The sequence below is a fragment of the Cebidichthys violaceus genome, unplaced genomic scaffold (genome assembly GCF_023349555.1).
Source record: "Cebidichthys violaceus isolate CVI_PGR_0920_01 unplaced genomic scaffold, fCebVio1.0.p SCAF_11, whole genome shotgun sequence".
Taxonomy (NCBI): domain Eukaryota; kingdom Metazoa; phylum Chordata; class Actinopteri; order Perciformes; family Stichaeidae; genus Cebidichthys; species Cebidichthys violaceus.
The window spans coordinates 963,119-978,253 of NW_027176274.1; the positions used below are offsets into that span (position 1 = coordinate 963,119).

The following is a 15,135-nucleotide window of genomic DNA, read 5'->3' on the forward strand; positions in this document are numbered from 1 at the left end:
CTCTCAAGAATGTGTGGCAGGACTCCATGAGGGTGTGTGTGTGTGTGTGTGTGTGAGTGTGTGAGTGTGTGTGTGTGTGTGTGTGTGTGAGAGAGTGTGTGTGTGTGTGTGTAAACATGAATGCCGGGTAAACGTGATAACATGATTATGAAGTGTAGCAAGATTGTGTATTTGTGTAGAAGAGAAAGAAAGAAAGAAGAAACTAAGGCTACATCCACATTACTCCATTTACTACTCCAAACAGAGTTTTAAAACTAAAATCCTGAAAACGAATATCACGTGACTCTTCACGTACACCAGAGAGAGAGAGAGAGAGAGAGAGAGAGAGAGAGAGAGAGAGAGAGAGAGAGAGAGAGAATGAGAGAGAGACAGAGAGAGAGACAGAGAGAGAGAGAGAGAGACAGAGAGAGAGAGAGAGAGAGAGACACAGAGAGAGACAGAGAGAGAGACACAGAGAGAGAGAGAGAGAGACAGAGAGAGAGAGAGAGAGAGAGAGAGAGAGACAGAGAGAGACAGAGAGAGAGACAGAGAGAGACAGAGAGAGAGACAGAGACAGAGAGAGACAGAGAGAGACAGAGAGAGAGAGAGACAGAGAGAGAGACAGAGAGAGACAGAGAGAGAGACAGAGTGAGACAGAGAGAGAGACAGAGAGAGACAGAGAGAGAGACAGAGCGGTACCGAACGGTTCAATAGGAGCACATGTATTATTACACTCTAGAAACAAACAATAACCGTAGCTGTGGCTCATAATGACTGTAGTAGGACAGCACTGAAGGCCCAGGTATAAAATGCACGGCCCGCCACTGTATATATGTATATATATATATATATATATATATATATATATATATATATATATATATATATATATATATATATATACACACATATATGTATATATGTTTACATATATAAATATGTGTCAAACACAAGGATCAAATCGCTTTAATCAAACATTTAAAACAAATTAAATTAAATTATAAAATCTGATCAAACTGTAACATGTTGATACTCAGTTCTGTCAGCAGAGGGCGCTGCTGCTCCTTCAGTAGACAGACATGGATCCAGTCCCAGTGTCCCCCTTCAGACCTGAGACCTGAACCCTCAGGGACTCACTGAGCTCACCTGGTACCTGGTTGTGTCCATGACAACGTGTTATGTTTTGTTCAGTTGTGGGTTTTATTCTTTTTACTCCCTGATTAACAATTCCTCTTCCAACAGTTTCAGTTTTCTTTGTAACAAGTTCCCCTGAAGCGTTAAAGTGTGGCTCTGTTTGGGATTCATTTAAAGGATAATATTCTCTTTGAACATCTCTGATCTGATCAAATGTGTTTACATGTGACTGAACTTTTTAATGTAAAGGCTAATAGATGACGTATAAATACTGTCATTTAAACTAAGTGCTACTTCTCTATCTCTCTCAAACATTTATAAGATTATTATTACTATTTTAAACTTTATTTTTTGCGTCTTCTCTCACATGAGTTTGAGTTGTCAATGAATGAACAGTTTGTGGTGTTTTCCATCGTTACATCTCGTCACATTCTCTGACTTCTTCACTACTTTATTCAGCTGTTATGAGTAAATCAGTAAAGAATTATTTATCAATAACCTTTCCTTTTATTTTTTATTTCAGACTAAGAGCAATGATTTTAGGATGATGGAGCCTCATAAATAACATATAATCACAATAATAATTTGTGTTTGCTTTTCTTTTATATAAATATATATAAATGTATGATATTTATATATATTTATATATACAGTATATAAATATTAGTAGTAGTAGGCATAGACTTTCCCCTTTGATGGCGCTTATAGTTAGGGCTGGCTCAGGCTTATAGTTAGGGCTGGCTCAGGTTTCTAATCAGGGCTGGCTCAGGTTTATTGTTAGTTCTGTGTCAGGTCCATACTTAGGCATGGCTCAGGTCTAAGTATAGCCTACATGACCGGCCCATCCAAAATGTAGTAGAAACGGCCGTTTTTGGGATATTAGGGAACGGGCCTTTTTTCAAAGGTTACTCTTCAGTACTTGGGTCCTATAAAAACACATTAAATTGACATATGGTGGACACAAGGGGACACTCTTCAAGGTTCAAGTAGTTTCAAGTCATTAGCATGTTGTTAAAAGAAGATAGTTTTTCAGAGGGTCTGCAGACTTGCTGATAAAGGTGCTCATTTAAGTCCTCAAATTGAATGTTTCATGCCATTTCCAAACATTTTCAACCATGTCCTGAGAAGTTAAGACTGTTTGAAGGAGGGACTTTTGGGGTATCATTTCCCATTCAATTTATCCGATAAAAACTACCATTCAAAGTAGTCCAACTGTCCCTCCTCCTGCGCATGCATGCTACGTGCTAGAGAGTGCCATCCAACATGAATGTGCCCCACTTGGGCGTGGCTACAACATATACAAAAAGCAGAGTTCCGACATGTTTAGAAAAAAAATGCTCCATTCTGACAAACTTCTTGACATGGTGTCAGACTTATCCATCTTGACAGCATGCTGTTCTCTGAGTTTGATCCAGATTTTGGTCATGTGACCTTGATGTAGGGCCAGTACAACAAGTCTGTCGAAAATCTGGGGTCTCTTGGACCAATATTTGACAGATTTTGTCAATTTTTTCATAGCTCAATTACCAAATATAAGGGAATATGGCACCAATTAAGCCCTTTGGGCCTGTTTTTGGGGACCTTTACTTCCAGCAACGAGCTCCAAATTTTAAGCATTTAATGTTCACAAGCCCCTCTGTGAATATGAAAAGGTTCCATTTCATTACCTTGCTTTAAAGTAGAAAGATTAAGAGAAAAGAGTGGTAAAAACTGGCCTGCTGGCATTTGGGAGTTTTGGGGTGGGACTATTGGCTTACATGACCGGCCCATTCAAAATGTAGTAGAAAAGGCCGTTTTTGGAGTGATAAGGGAACTAATCCTTATAACTCAAAAACGGTCATTTCAACTACATTTGCATGGGCCAACCATGTTTTCCAATAATCCCAACCCAAATGGCCCTTTCGTAGTCGAAAGGCCCGTTTTTGGATTTATATGGGATAGTCATAAAGGAACTTTTAAACCCATCTGTCCCAAGCCATATCTCCACTGTGCTCTATGCAAGGAGGCTGAAACTTATGAGGGGGCATACCTGCCAACAGCCCACCAAGTGAGCAGAGTTTCAAGCAAATAAGAGGACTTCGAATTTTCAGTCAAAACAGGCAAATCTATGCTTCGGGCTTATTTGACTGAGAATTAAAAAAAATTCCCTTTGTCCAATCCTTTTCATTTTCATAACGTTGGATCTAGACTATGAGAAGATAGTACAGTCCAAATTTCAGCCTCCCAGCTCAAAGGATTTTGGAGATTTTAGAGGCCCAAACAAGGTAAAATGTGTGGCCCGACGATCCCGACCCAAAATGTCCCAATTTTTACCAAAACATCCATTCCGTACAGTTAAGCGTTGGTCCGAGATATCTACGTTTCAAAGCGGGATATTGAACGGTTGAGGAGATATCGCAGTTTAAAATATTGATCCGGCATCCAGCACGGCCGGCCCCGAATTGGCCCAATTTGTCACATCTCTTCTTACAAAAGGCCCTTTTTTTGTTTGTTTGGGAGGGATGGGAACAAAAGGCCATATTGGTTGGGATTATTGGAATAAATTGTCAGCCTATACAAATTCAAGAGAAATGGCAGTTTTTGAGTTATAAGGATTAGTACCCTTATAACTCCAAAAACGGCCATTCCTACTACATTTATATAGGCCAGTCATGAAGGCCAACCCAACCCAAATGGCCTTCTTTTGCCCATTCCACAATGGCACAATCGTGCCGGTTCGTCCCCGGCGAGTCGGGAATAATTATGACAATTCGTATACATCAACTTAATACACAGGGACTATGGCTTCATAGCAACACACACACTAAGTTTTGTGAGGCTAGCACCTGCAATAGTACCAAAAGGCACTGGGACATTCTGATCAAAAAGTGCCATTCGGGTTGGAATTATTGGCCTACATGACTCTCCCATACAAATTTAGAACAAATGGCCGTATTTGAGATATAAGGATTAGTTCCCTTACAACTCCAAAAATGGCCATTTCCCCTACATTTGTATGGGCTGACCATGTAGTCCAATAATCTAATGCAATATGGCCCAATTGTGCCTATTCGTCCCCAACGGGTCGGGAACAATTATGACAATTCGGATACTTCTTTTCTGGGATTCCGAATTGTCCCTTTTGTTCCCATACATCCCTAACTATTCATAGCACCTAGTACCAGTGCTTGGGCTCTCATTTAGGCCAGTTATCACAACCCAAATGGCCCATTTGTTCTCATTACTCCCCAATTAATCATAGCACACAGTACCAAAAAATTACTAAAATTTAATTGGGCTGTTATTTAGGCCAATTATCACAACTGAAATGGCTCTTTTGTTCTCATTACTCCCCAAATAATTATAGCACACAGTACCAAAAAGTTACTAAAATTAATTAGCAACTTTTATTGGCAATGCTCAAGGCAAGGACGCTGGAACTCTAGTGGAAGCATGTCTGGCAACAGTAAACTCAGTGTTCCAAGTTTGAAGCAAATCGGACACATTTGAATTTTTCAGCAAAAAAAAAAGTGCTACTTTGCCTGAGATTTCAAAGGCTCGGAGTTGGTCCAATCCTTTTCATTTTCCTACCGTTGGATCTAGACTATGAGGAGATAGTACAGCCCAAAATTCAGCTTCCCAGCCCAAAAGGTTGTGGAGATTTTAGAGGCCCAAACAAGGCAAAATGTGTGGCCCGACAATCCCGACCCAAAATGTCTCAATTTTTCCCAAAACATCCATTCCGTACAATTAAGCGTTGGTCCGAGATATCTACGTTTCAAACCGGGATATAAAACAATTGAGAAACACAACAATTCCTGTGTCAGGTTCATCCTTAGGGATGACTCAGGTTCATACTTACGGCACAGGGTTATAGTTTGGGCTGGCTCAGGTTTATAGTTAACACTGGCTCAGGCTTATAGTTAGGGCTGGGTCAGGGTTATAGTTAGGGATGGCTCAGGTTTATCGTTGGGGCTGTCTAAGTTTTATAGTTAATGCTGGCTCAAGTTTATAGCTAAGTCTGGGTCAGGTTCATAGCATGGACTGTATATGAGAAGTGGACGTAATCATTGTGACGTCACCCATCGTTTTGTGGACTGCCGTTATGAAGCCTCGAGTTTGGAAATTTCTCTTCTATCATCTTAGAATCCGACCGTTGCCATCTTGACTTTTCTTCTTCCAATGAACGGCTGTTACCATATTTGGAATGCAGAGGAGTGACGTAGTGACACCGGATACGGCTCTGGTAGCAGCAGTGACCTGTCAATCACAGTAAGCCCGCCCTAAAGCAAACTCTGCTTTCAGGTCTATTTTAGTCTAAATGGACCATGATTTACTGAATAAGCAAAATGCTTTTCTTTAATTTTGTATTTAAGACTAAAAGTTATGTTTTTAGGATGATGGAGCCTTATAAATAAATATATTCAATGCTTTTAGTCTTAAATAATCATAATAATTTGTGTGTGCCTTTCTTATATATATAAATACTATGTATACATCTATAAATATATATATATATATATATATATATATATATATATATAAATAAACACACACACACCAGTGAGTTTCCCTGCAGCCTTTAAAGGCCACTTGTTCCAGCTCACTCAGTATTTAGCATTTATACACAAACACTATGAGTGTATTTCTGTAATAATGTAACGGATTCATTTGAGGAAACAAGAGAACATTATTTTCCATGGAGGTGTTTTTGTGTCTTATCAATGATTTAAGATAGTGAAGGCATATTTATTGAACAATTTAATTCATACTTTGATAGAATTCAAACATGCTCATTTTCATTTTCATGAATTAACACTCCAAAAAAGTAAAAAAGTTACCATCAGAGTTTTGTGCAAAATATTTGCTCTGACAATTTATGATGTTATGAAGAAAAAACAGCTTCATCTTGTATGTTTTCCTCACCTCATGCATTTAAAGGGGACACTTCCTGTTTGATGCTGGCCCCTCCCACCTTCATCATGTCACACCAATGAGAGCATACAATTTTAATAACCTGATTTCAGAGCCACAGCTCAACAAGAGATTCTATTTTCACACATTAGGTGAGAAAACACAGTGTGTTGCTCTACTGTCAGATGTTTAACCCCATATCAGTAGCTCGTAATTCACCTTATTAAGGCCATAAACATGCAGTTATTAATCAGCACATAGTATGATTTATTTCTCTAATTTAAGAATGAGCACTTGAGATGTATTTTAGGGAGCCAGGGGATCTATTTTCTTCAAATATATTCAGATTTTTTCAAATGAGCGTAAACATACAGATATAATCAGTTAAATCAGAGTTATTATATTCTAGAAGGACCAGAAAACTTCTTTTGTATTTAAAAAAATCTAAAAACGACTCCTCTGATCTGAGGCAGACTCAGGCCGTAAACTAGAGGGTTACTGATCGTTGGAATGATCACAAACTCCAGAGATAAGACCACGATAACAATCGGATTGACTTCATCGGCCTTGAAACGACTGAGCGTGACCTCGCAGAGAATTGAGAAAAAATAGTTTATGAACGTCACGATGTGAGGGAGACAGGTTCGTAACGCTTTTCCTCTGAATTCTGACGAGCTGCTCCTTAAAACCAGCAGAATGTGCAGGTAGGAGTACAGGATGAAGAACAGGGGCACGAGGGTGTTTGATACGGTAAATAAAGTTCCTACTATTCGGTTCACGGTCGTGTCCACACAGGAGAGCTGGACCACCGAACAAAAGAGCCGGTGCACTTTGTTTCCACACAAAGGCAATCGAACAGTGAGATAAACCAAAACGCCGACAGCAAACGCAGGAAAAAGCAAAGCGAACATGAGAAGATACGTCACCGTCATGGACGTCATTTTACTGTGATAGCGTAAGGGCTGGCATATAGCAACAAATCTATCGTAGGCCATGACGCCGAGAATCATGAGCTCACACGCTGCATAACTGTAGATGACATAGATCTGAATGAAACATGACGGACGTGAGATCAAATGAGTGTCAGACAGAATGTCCATCAGAAACCTGGGGAAGAAGCCGGCTGAGCCGTACAGAGAGTTAAAAGACAGACAGCAGATGAAGATATACATGGGCTGATGCAGAGACTTCTCCAGGCAGACTGTCAGAATGATGACAACGTTAGCAGAGATTATAGTCACGTAGAGCAACAGACACAGACTGAAGAACAGATATCTGAGGGGCCCAAAGTCTGCAAACAGAGTGAACTGAAAGTAGAGAGGATTCAGGCTGCTGTTGCTCTTCATGTCTGCAGCAAAGCAAAGCTGGAAGAAGAGAAGTGAGAGTGATGGAGAGAGGACAAACAAATTAAAAGATGATGTAAAGGAGAGTTATTAGGGATTCAAATGGACTGAATAACATGTTCTATTGAACACTTATTCCAACAGGACACATAACACAAGCCTGCGTACATGTAAGTTACATTAACTGCATATTTCAAACTTGATCATATTCAGCATAACTAACACATAGTTCAAAAAGACATGTTAAAACACACACAAGAGGGAAACATGTCAGTATCTCATGGACTAAATGCACAAGCAACCAAACATTTGTTCACATATTATATTTCAGTTCAATGAATGGAGAAGAGATGTATCCAGGTTACCAAGGCTCACAAGGGAAAACATTAACATTATTCACAGACAAAGTCACAACTGCAATCAACCAGTTTGAAAAGCTTTCACAGTTTATGGAATTTGTCCATAGTACATATATCAACAAGTATCAACAAAATATACCATTAATAGTGTTCATACCAGTCCTGTGGTCTCTTCAGCTCATAAAGTCATAAAGACATTCAGTCAACAGTCTCTGCATCAGTGTAGTAAATACACTGCATCCTCCCCTGACCTAGAGCACACTGAGGAAGCTGCTGCACTTTTATCATGTTGTTCTCCAGAACTGAGAACAACAACCTGTGCACACAAGGTCCAAAGGGAGATACGGTGTGTCACAAACAGACTACATCTGTTGGACTGTCGTGTTGCCAAGTTATACCCAAGTCCAGACTTCTAAATGTATCAAGTATAGGGATGTTGATAATAGTTTGAATCAAGGATTAATGCTATCAGGTCAGGCACCATCATATCTTAAAGAGGAATTGTATCCTATCACCCCACTAGAGAGCTGTGCTCCCAGAATGCAGGGTTACTTGTGGTTTCTAGACTCTTCCAAAGAACAATGGGAACCTGAACCTTCAGCTATCAAGTTCCTCTTCTGTGGAACCAGCTTCCAGTTTCAGCCCGGGGGGCAAACACCCTCACCACATTTAAGAGTAGGCTTTGACTTTCCTCTTTGATGCCGCCTGAAGTTAGGGCTGGCTCAGGTGTGTAGTTAGGGCTGGCTCAGACCACAATCTGGACAGTTGCTCAACATGGGGGTCAAATGACGTGGATCGATCAAAAATTATCCCTAGATTCCGCAGGTTGAAGTGGGCAGCAGAGGAGAGAGGACCAATACTCTGCTTGATCGTAGAGACAAATTCATCTGGAGCAATAACCAGAACCTCCGTCTTGCTGCCGTTGAGTTGTAAGCAGTTTTCTGCCGTCCAGTTTCCAATAGCATTTACACAGTCCAGGAGCCTAGTTAATGCAAAAGCCTCACTGGGTTCGAATGACAGATGGAGTTGGATATCATCTGCATATAAATGATAGGACACATTATAATTTGTTATCATCGGTCCCAAAGGTAACAAATAAAGGGAAAATAACAGAGGCCCCAGAACCGAGCCCTGCGGTACACCACAAGACAGTGGAGAGGTGACAGACACAAAATCACCCACAAAGACATTACAACTTCTGTCAGCGAGGTAAGATGTCAACCAGTCTAATGCTATGCCAGAAATGCCCACCCAATCACGTAGCCTCCTCATCAAGATGTTATGGTCTAACAGTGTCGAACGCAGAACTGAGGTCCAGAAGTACCAACACAGAGCAGTCACCTGCATCAGAGGACATGCGAATATCATTTGAAACCCTCAGGAAAGCAGTTTCAGTAGAGTGTCGTTTACAAAACCCAGACTGGAATTTATCATACATGTTGTGCCTCTCCAGTGGAGCAGTAAGTTGGTTGGCCACCACCTTCTCAAAGATTTTTGAAAGGAAGGGCAGTTTTGATATGGGCCTATAGTTCATGGGCAAAGCCGGATCTTAGTTGGGTTTCTTTAATATAGGCTGGATAGTGGCATGCTTAAAATAGGAGAGGACAATACTAGTTTAATTGTTAGGGCTGTTACAGGTTTATAGTTAGGGCTGTTACAGGTTTATAGTAAGGGCTGGTTCAGGCTTATAGTTAGGCCTGTTACAGGTTTATAGTAAGGGCTGGTTCAGGCTTATAGTTAGGCCTGTTACAGGCTTATAGTTAGGGCTGATTCAGGCTTATAGTTAGGGCTGATTCAGGCTTATAGTTAGGGCTGATTCAGGCTTATAGTTAGGGCTAGTTCAGGCTTATAGCTACTCCTGGCTCAGGTTTATGGCCAGAGTTGTTGCCAACTTCTGGACTGACCCCCTTCACTTTAATCAGCAGCTGGCTGACAAGTAAGACACAGAAACTTGGCTGGAGGACTAGTAGCATTTATTCACAAATAAACTGTACACACACTGCACTGCTACCTTCACAACTGTAACGTTGGTTCTGACTTCACACTCATTAGGTTTGCAGTACACTGGTGTAAACCCTCACAAAGTATAACAGACACACATCTGATAATCTCACAGCTAAACTAACTGATGCAGTGGAAACTTACTGGGAAAGAAGCTGCATGTGTCCACGACAATGCACTCAACATGGTGGCTGCTAACTCTCCCAGAGTAGTGAACTGGAGACTCAGAGGCCTGTTTTGTGCAGACACCACAGCTGGTGATAAATGATGGATTTACCTGTTTGTGTATCTATTATCATTGCAGCGGGGAGGCTTGTTTGGCACTTTAACCACAGCTCACTAATGTTGGCGGTTAATGTCTAATGATTGGTTAACAAGGGTCGGCGATCGGTCACATTTTCTTTAAAATTAGCCTTCTTAAGCACTTCTCACGCATTTGTGGCAATATCGCCGGCCCGGCCAACAGTGTCTTCATGTAAACGTAGCACCAGCAGCTGTTTGCACTCAGCTGTCGCCATGTTGAGAACCTTGTGGAGGCAATAGAAATTATCTGAATTTTGAATTTATCACCTTTAAGCCCACAGACAGCAACCTTCATAGTTCACTACCCATTGCAAAGAAGTTTTTTTTAAGCTTTATTCCACTGTTATAGGAGAACAGACTAACAAAGTGACAGTGATGCACAAGAACATGAGAATTGATAATAAGAATACAAAAGAAGGAAGAATAAATTAATCAAATAAAAGATGCTTTTAAAAAGGGCAAAAGCAAGAGGATGAGTCTATTTTGGGAGGAGGATATTAGCCGTTTCCCCTGAGATATATAAAAAGTTATATAAAGTAGTCTATAGTAGTAAGTCTATATATACTTAATATTATAGAATGTATCATATGTATTTCATAATATATTATGTATAATGTAGATATAAGGTGTGTTTCTTCTAAATGTTGACAGTGTTTTATTTAAACGTACTGTAAAATAAAAAGTTCCAAACCAAATTCCAACTGTACAAACCTGAATTTTAAATCTAATTTGTTCGAGATTATCATATTAAAAGCACAATTTTTAATTCAGTCTGCCAGAAAGAGATGCACATAGTGTCTTTTCTAAAGTGTTTTTACATTAACTATTTGAGAAATAGACAAAAGAGAAGTAGATTAACATTTAAGGCCTACAATGTGCCTTTCAAAGAAGTATTTTAACCTGTGGATCCGTGCGTTTTACCATGCATATACAACCTGTATATTAGGTTGATGTCTTTTAAGATGACATCGATTCTATTCATAGATCTCCTTCAAATGAATGTGATGGCAAACAAAATCTATGGACAAATACGTTGAACATATACCAGCATATTGTGTGGCTTCACAGTTTGCTTTATCTGCATGTTTAGTTTTAAAGTTTGGCAGAAGGACATTTCTTCAAAATTCTGATAATTCCTTCTTTGATTTGAGGCAGATTCAGGCCGTAAACTAGAGGGTTAATGATCGGGGGAATGATCAGATACTCTAAAGATAAAACAATTGTGATTATTGGACTCATTTTATCAGCCTCAAATCGAGTCAATGACAGCTCACAGAACAGAGTGAAAGAGTAGTTCAGAAATGTTAAAATATGAGGCAGGAGAGTTTGTAACGCCTTTCCTCTGAATTCAGCTGATTGTCTCCTGCAAACAAGCAGAATTCGTAGATAGGTGTACAGGACAAAGAATACGGGGATGAAGATGCTTATCATCGTGAGTAACTGACCTCCTATGTTGTTCAGTGTTGTGTCCACACAGGAGAGCTTAACTACAGGCCAGTTGGTGCAAAAAAGCCTCCTCATTTTATTTCCACACAAAGGCAGTTGGGTGGCCAGATAAACCAAAAAGCCAACAACAAATGCAGGATAAAGTACAGCAAAAATCACAAGACGACACACCATCCAAAACGTAATTTTACTGTGATAGTGTAAGGGCTGGCAAATAGCAACAAATCTATCGTAGGCCATGACGCTCAGAAGAGTCAGCTCTTCTCCTACATAGGTGTAAACAATGTATATTTGAATGAAACATAACGGACGTAAGATCAAATGAGTGTCAGACAGAATGTCCATCAGAAACCTGGGGAAGAAGCCGGCTGAGCCGTACAGAGAGTTAAAAGACAGACAGCAGATGAAGATATACATGGGCTGATGCAGAGACTTCTCCAGGCAGACTGTCAGAATGATGACAACGTTAGCAGAGATTATAGTCACGTAGAGCAACAGACACAGACTGAAGAACAGATATCTGAGGGGCCCAAAGTCTGCAAACAGAGTGAACTGAAAGTAGAGAGGATTCAGGCTGCTGTTGCTCTTCATGTCTGCAGCAAAGCAAAGCTGGAAGAAGAGAAGTGAGAGTGATGGAGAGAGGACAAACAAATTAAAAGATGATGTAAAGGAGAGTTATTAGGGATTCAAATGGACTGAATAACATGTTCTATTGAACACTTATTCCAACAGGACACATAACACAAGCCTGCGTACATGTAAGTTACATTAACTGCATATTTCAAACTTGATCCTATTCAGCATAACTAACACATAGTTCAAAAAGACATGTTAAAACACACACAAGAGGGAAACATGTCAGTATCTCATGGACTAAATGCACAAGCAACCAAACATTTGTTCACATATTATATTTCAGTTCAATGAATGGAGAAGAGATGTATCCAGGTTACCAAGGCTCACAAGGGAAAACATTAACATTATTCACAGACAAAGTCACAGCTGCAATCAACCAGTTTGAAAAGCTTTCACAGTTTATGGAAGTTGTCCATAGTACATATATCAACAAGTATCAACAAAATATGCCATTAATAGTGTTCATACCAGTCCTGTGGTCTCTTCAGCTCATAAAGTCATAAAGACATTCAGTCAACAGTCTCTGCATCAGTGTAGTAAATACACTGCATCCTCCCCTGACCTAGAGCACACTGAGGAAGCTGCTGCACTTTTATCATGTTGTTCTCCAGAACTGAGAACAACAACCTGTGCACACAAGGTCCAAAGGGAGATACGGTGTATCACAAACAGACTACATGTGTTGGACTGTCGTGTTGCCAAGTTATACCCGAGTCCAGACTTCTAAATTACATCACATGCAAACACATCCTTTACAAACATATATTAAAAAGTCTTCAAGGGCGGATATTTAATCTCTCCGTTTGTTGGGGGGGCAATCAACATATAAAAAATTTCTCAAGAGCAAATTCTGAAGTGTGGTGGAAAAAGAAACCTATACCCACTTTGCGTGAGTCTTTTAATGCTGAAATACATAATACCAAAAACCAGGTTGTCTTTTATTTATTCTCTGCGCAGAGAAGGTTCAATCATCACAACAGAATGCGTTCAGTCTCAGTGAGGAAGAACCAAAAAAAGAGTGAACAAGCTTTCTTTCTACAGAATGAGCAAAAGTGGGGGCGATGGCCAACGGTACAGACATTTGGTCTCAGACTGATGGGAACAATGAACAACAAACAGCCAGCAACCAAAACAAGCGGCCCAAAGGCCTTGGTGCTGGAACATTGGTACCAAAAGTGGGTGAATGACCTGAACTTATTCTTTAACAGATTCAACCAGTCATCCACCCCTCCCCCATCCAGTCCTCTCTCCTGCTGTAACCCCCATTGTCTGCACCCCCTGTAGATTGCCCCCCCCTCCTCCACCCCCTTCCCCACAACACTCGCTACCCCCCCACCATCCTCATACACAACACTCCATGACCAGCGCCCCACCCCCCCTCCAACAACCTACGGCACACAGCCCTCACCCCCCAACTTGTCCCTCACAACTTACTAGGTGAGGAAAGAACTGGGAAGGATCAAGGTGAGAAAGCGACCCAAGGACTTCAACAGCTTCAGACCGGTGGCATTAACATCCCACCTGATGAAGATGCTAGAGAGGCTGGTCCTTGTGCATCTCCGCCCCTGGTGAGCTCATCTTTGGACCCACTTCAGTTCGCCCCAATCTGGCATCGGGGTTGATGACGCTGTCATCGACCTGCTACACAGATGCCTTTCTCACCTGGAAAGAGCTGGAAGCACTGTGAGAGTCATGTTTTTTTATTTCTCCAGTGCCTTCAACACCATCCAGCCTTTGCTTCTGAGGGATAAGCTGGAGCAGACTGGGGTGGACCACCACCACACCGCATGGATCCTGGACTACCTCACCAACTGTCTAGTGCTCCACTAGTCTCATGTCAATGTGTCCTTGAGCAAGACAAGGACAAGCCTTAAACTGGAGCCTTAACCACAAAAATTGCTCCTGTAGCTGTGCCTACGGTATATAGATAGATACTGAATTGTAAGTCGCTTTGGATAAAAGCGTCTGCTAAATGACTGTAATGTAATGACAGGGAATACAGGGAACTGAACCAGGACTTCATAGGATGGTGCCAACGGAACCGCCTCCAGATCAACTCTGGTAAAACCATGGAGCTGATGGTGGACTTTGGCTGGGGTAAACGCTCTCCTCCGGTCCCAGTGAACATCCAGGGAATGGACATTGAGATTGGGAGATCTTATAACAATAAACTGGACTGGACTGATCGCATTCATGCACTTTATAAAAGTGAGACTCTATCTGCTGAGGAGACTCAGGTCTTTTGGAGTGCAAGGAGCACTCCTGAAGACCTTCTTCGACTCTGTGGTGGCACCAGCCATCTTCTATGGAGTGGTCTGCTGGGGTAGCAGCATCTCGACAGTCGACAGGAAGAGACTTAACAAACTCATCAAGGAGGCCAGCAGTGAGCTGGGTGTCCACTGGATACGGTGGAGGTGGTGGGAGACAGGAGGATGATGGCTAAGCTCTCATTCCTGATGGACAACACCTCCCACCCCATGCGGGATGCCCTGGCAGCTCTGTGCAGCTCCTTCAGCCACCGGCTGATTCAACACATGCTGTCTAGTAGCGAATCCTCCGTTGCATTGAGGATTACATTACATTACATTATATTTCACAGCATTCAGCTCTTCATTGTCAACATTGTGATTATTTATTTGGTAATATGTTTTGTCTATACAAGTTTTGCTGCTGACACTGTATATACAGTATATGCGTATTATACAATTCCACTTATGATCACCACATCTGGACCCATAAGAGAGACGACTAACGTGTAAGTTTCTGCTTGTTTGAGCAAGCCTTGATTGCTGATTGCAAAGGCGGAGCTTCCACTCCTGGCAGACAATGAGCAATCAGTAGATAGCTGTACTTAACCACTGCTGGAAGCGTCAGCTTTCAAGCGTCTGGCAAACAAAGGCAACAGGCCGACTTTTTCAATCCCGACTTCGTCAAGCTAAGACTTCTCCAGCGTGTACTCAGCGTGTGTCTGCATCCTATTTCTGTCCGGTCCTCTGCCCGGCGGTTACGTAGACATTGGGTAGCTTTCAGGAGCCGTGACC

At 41.3% G+C, this 15,135-nt stretch overlaps 2 protein-coding genes across 2 annotated transcripts; both read right to left on the bottom strand.

Moving 5' to 3' along the window:
• Positions 1 to 6,440: 6,440 nt before the first annotated feature.
• On the bottom strand, positions 6,441 to 7,352 carry LOC137890051 (olfactory receptor 51I2-like). Its single transcript, XM_068734149.1, has one exon. It carries the CDS (start codon positions 7,350 to 7,352, stop codon positions 6,441 to 6,443), a length of 912 nt encoding a protein of 303 aa, XP_068590250.1.
• A 3,752-nt stretch (positions 7,353 to 11,104) lies between these two features.
• Positions 11,105 to 12,049, bottom strand: LOC137889727 (olfactory receptor 56A5-like). The gene has a single exon (XM_068733730.1). The coding sequence runs from the start codon at positions 12,047 to 12,049 to the stop codon at positions 11,105 to 11,107; it is 945 nt and encodes a 314-aa protein (XP_068589831.1).
• Positions 12,050 to 15,135: the final 3,086 nt, after the last annotated feature.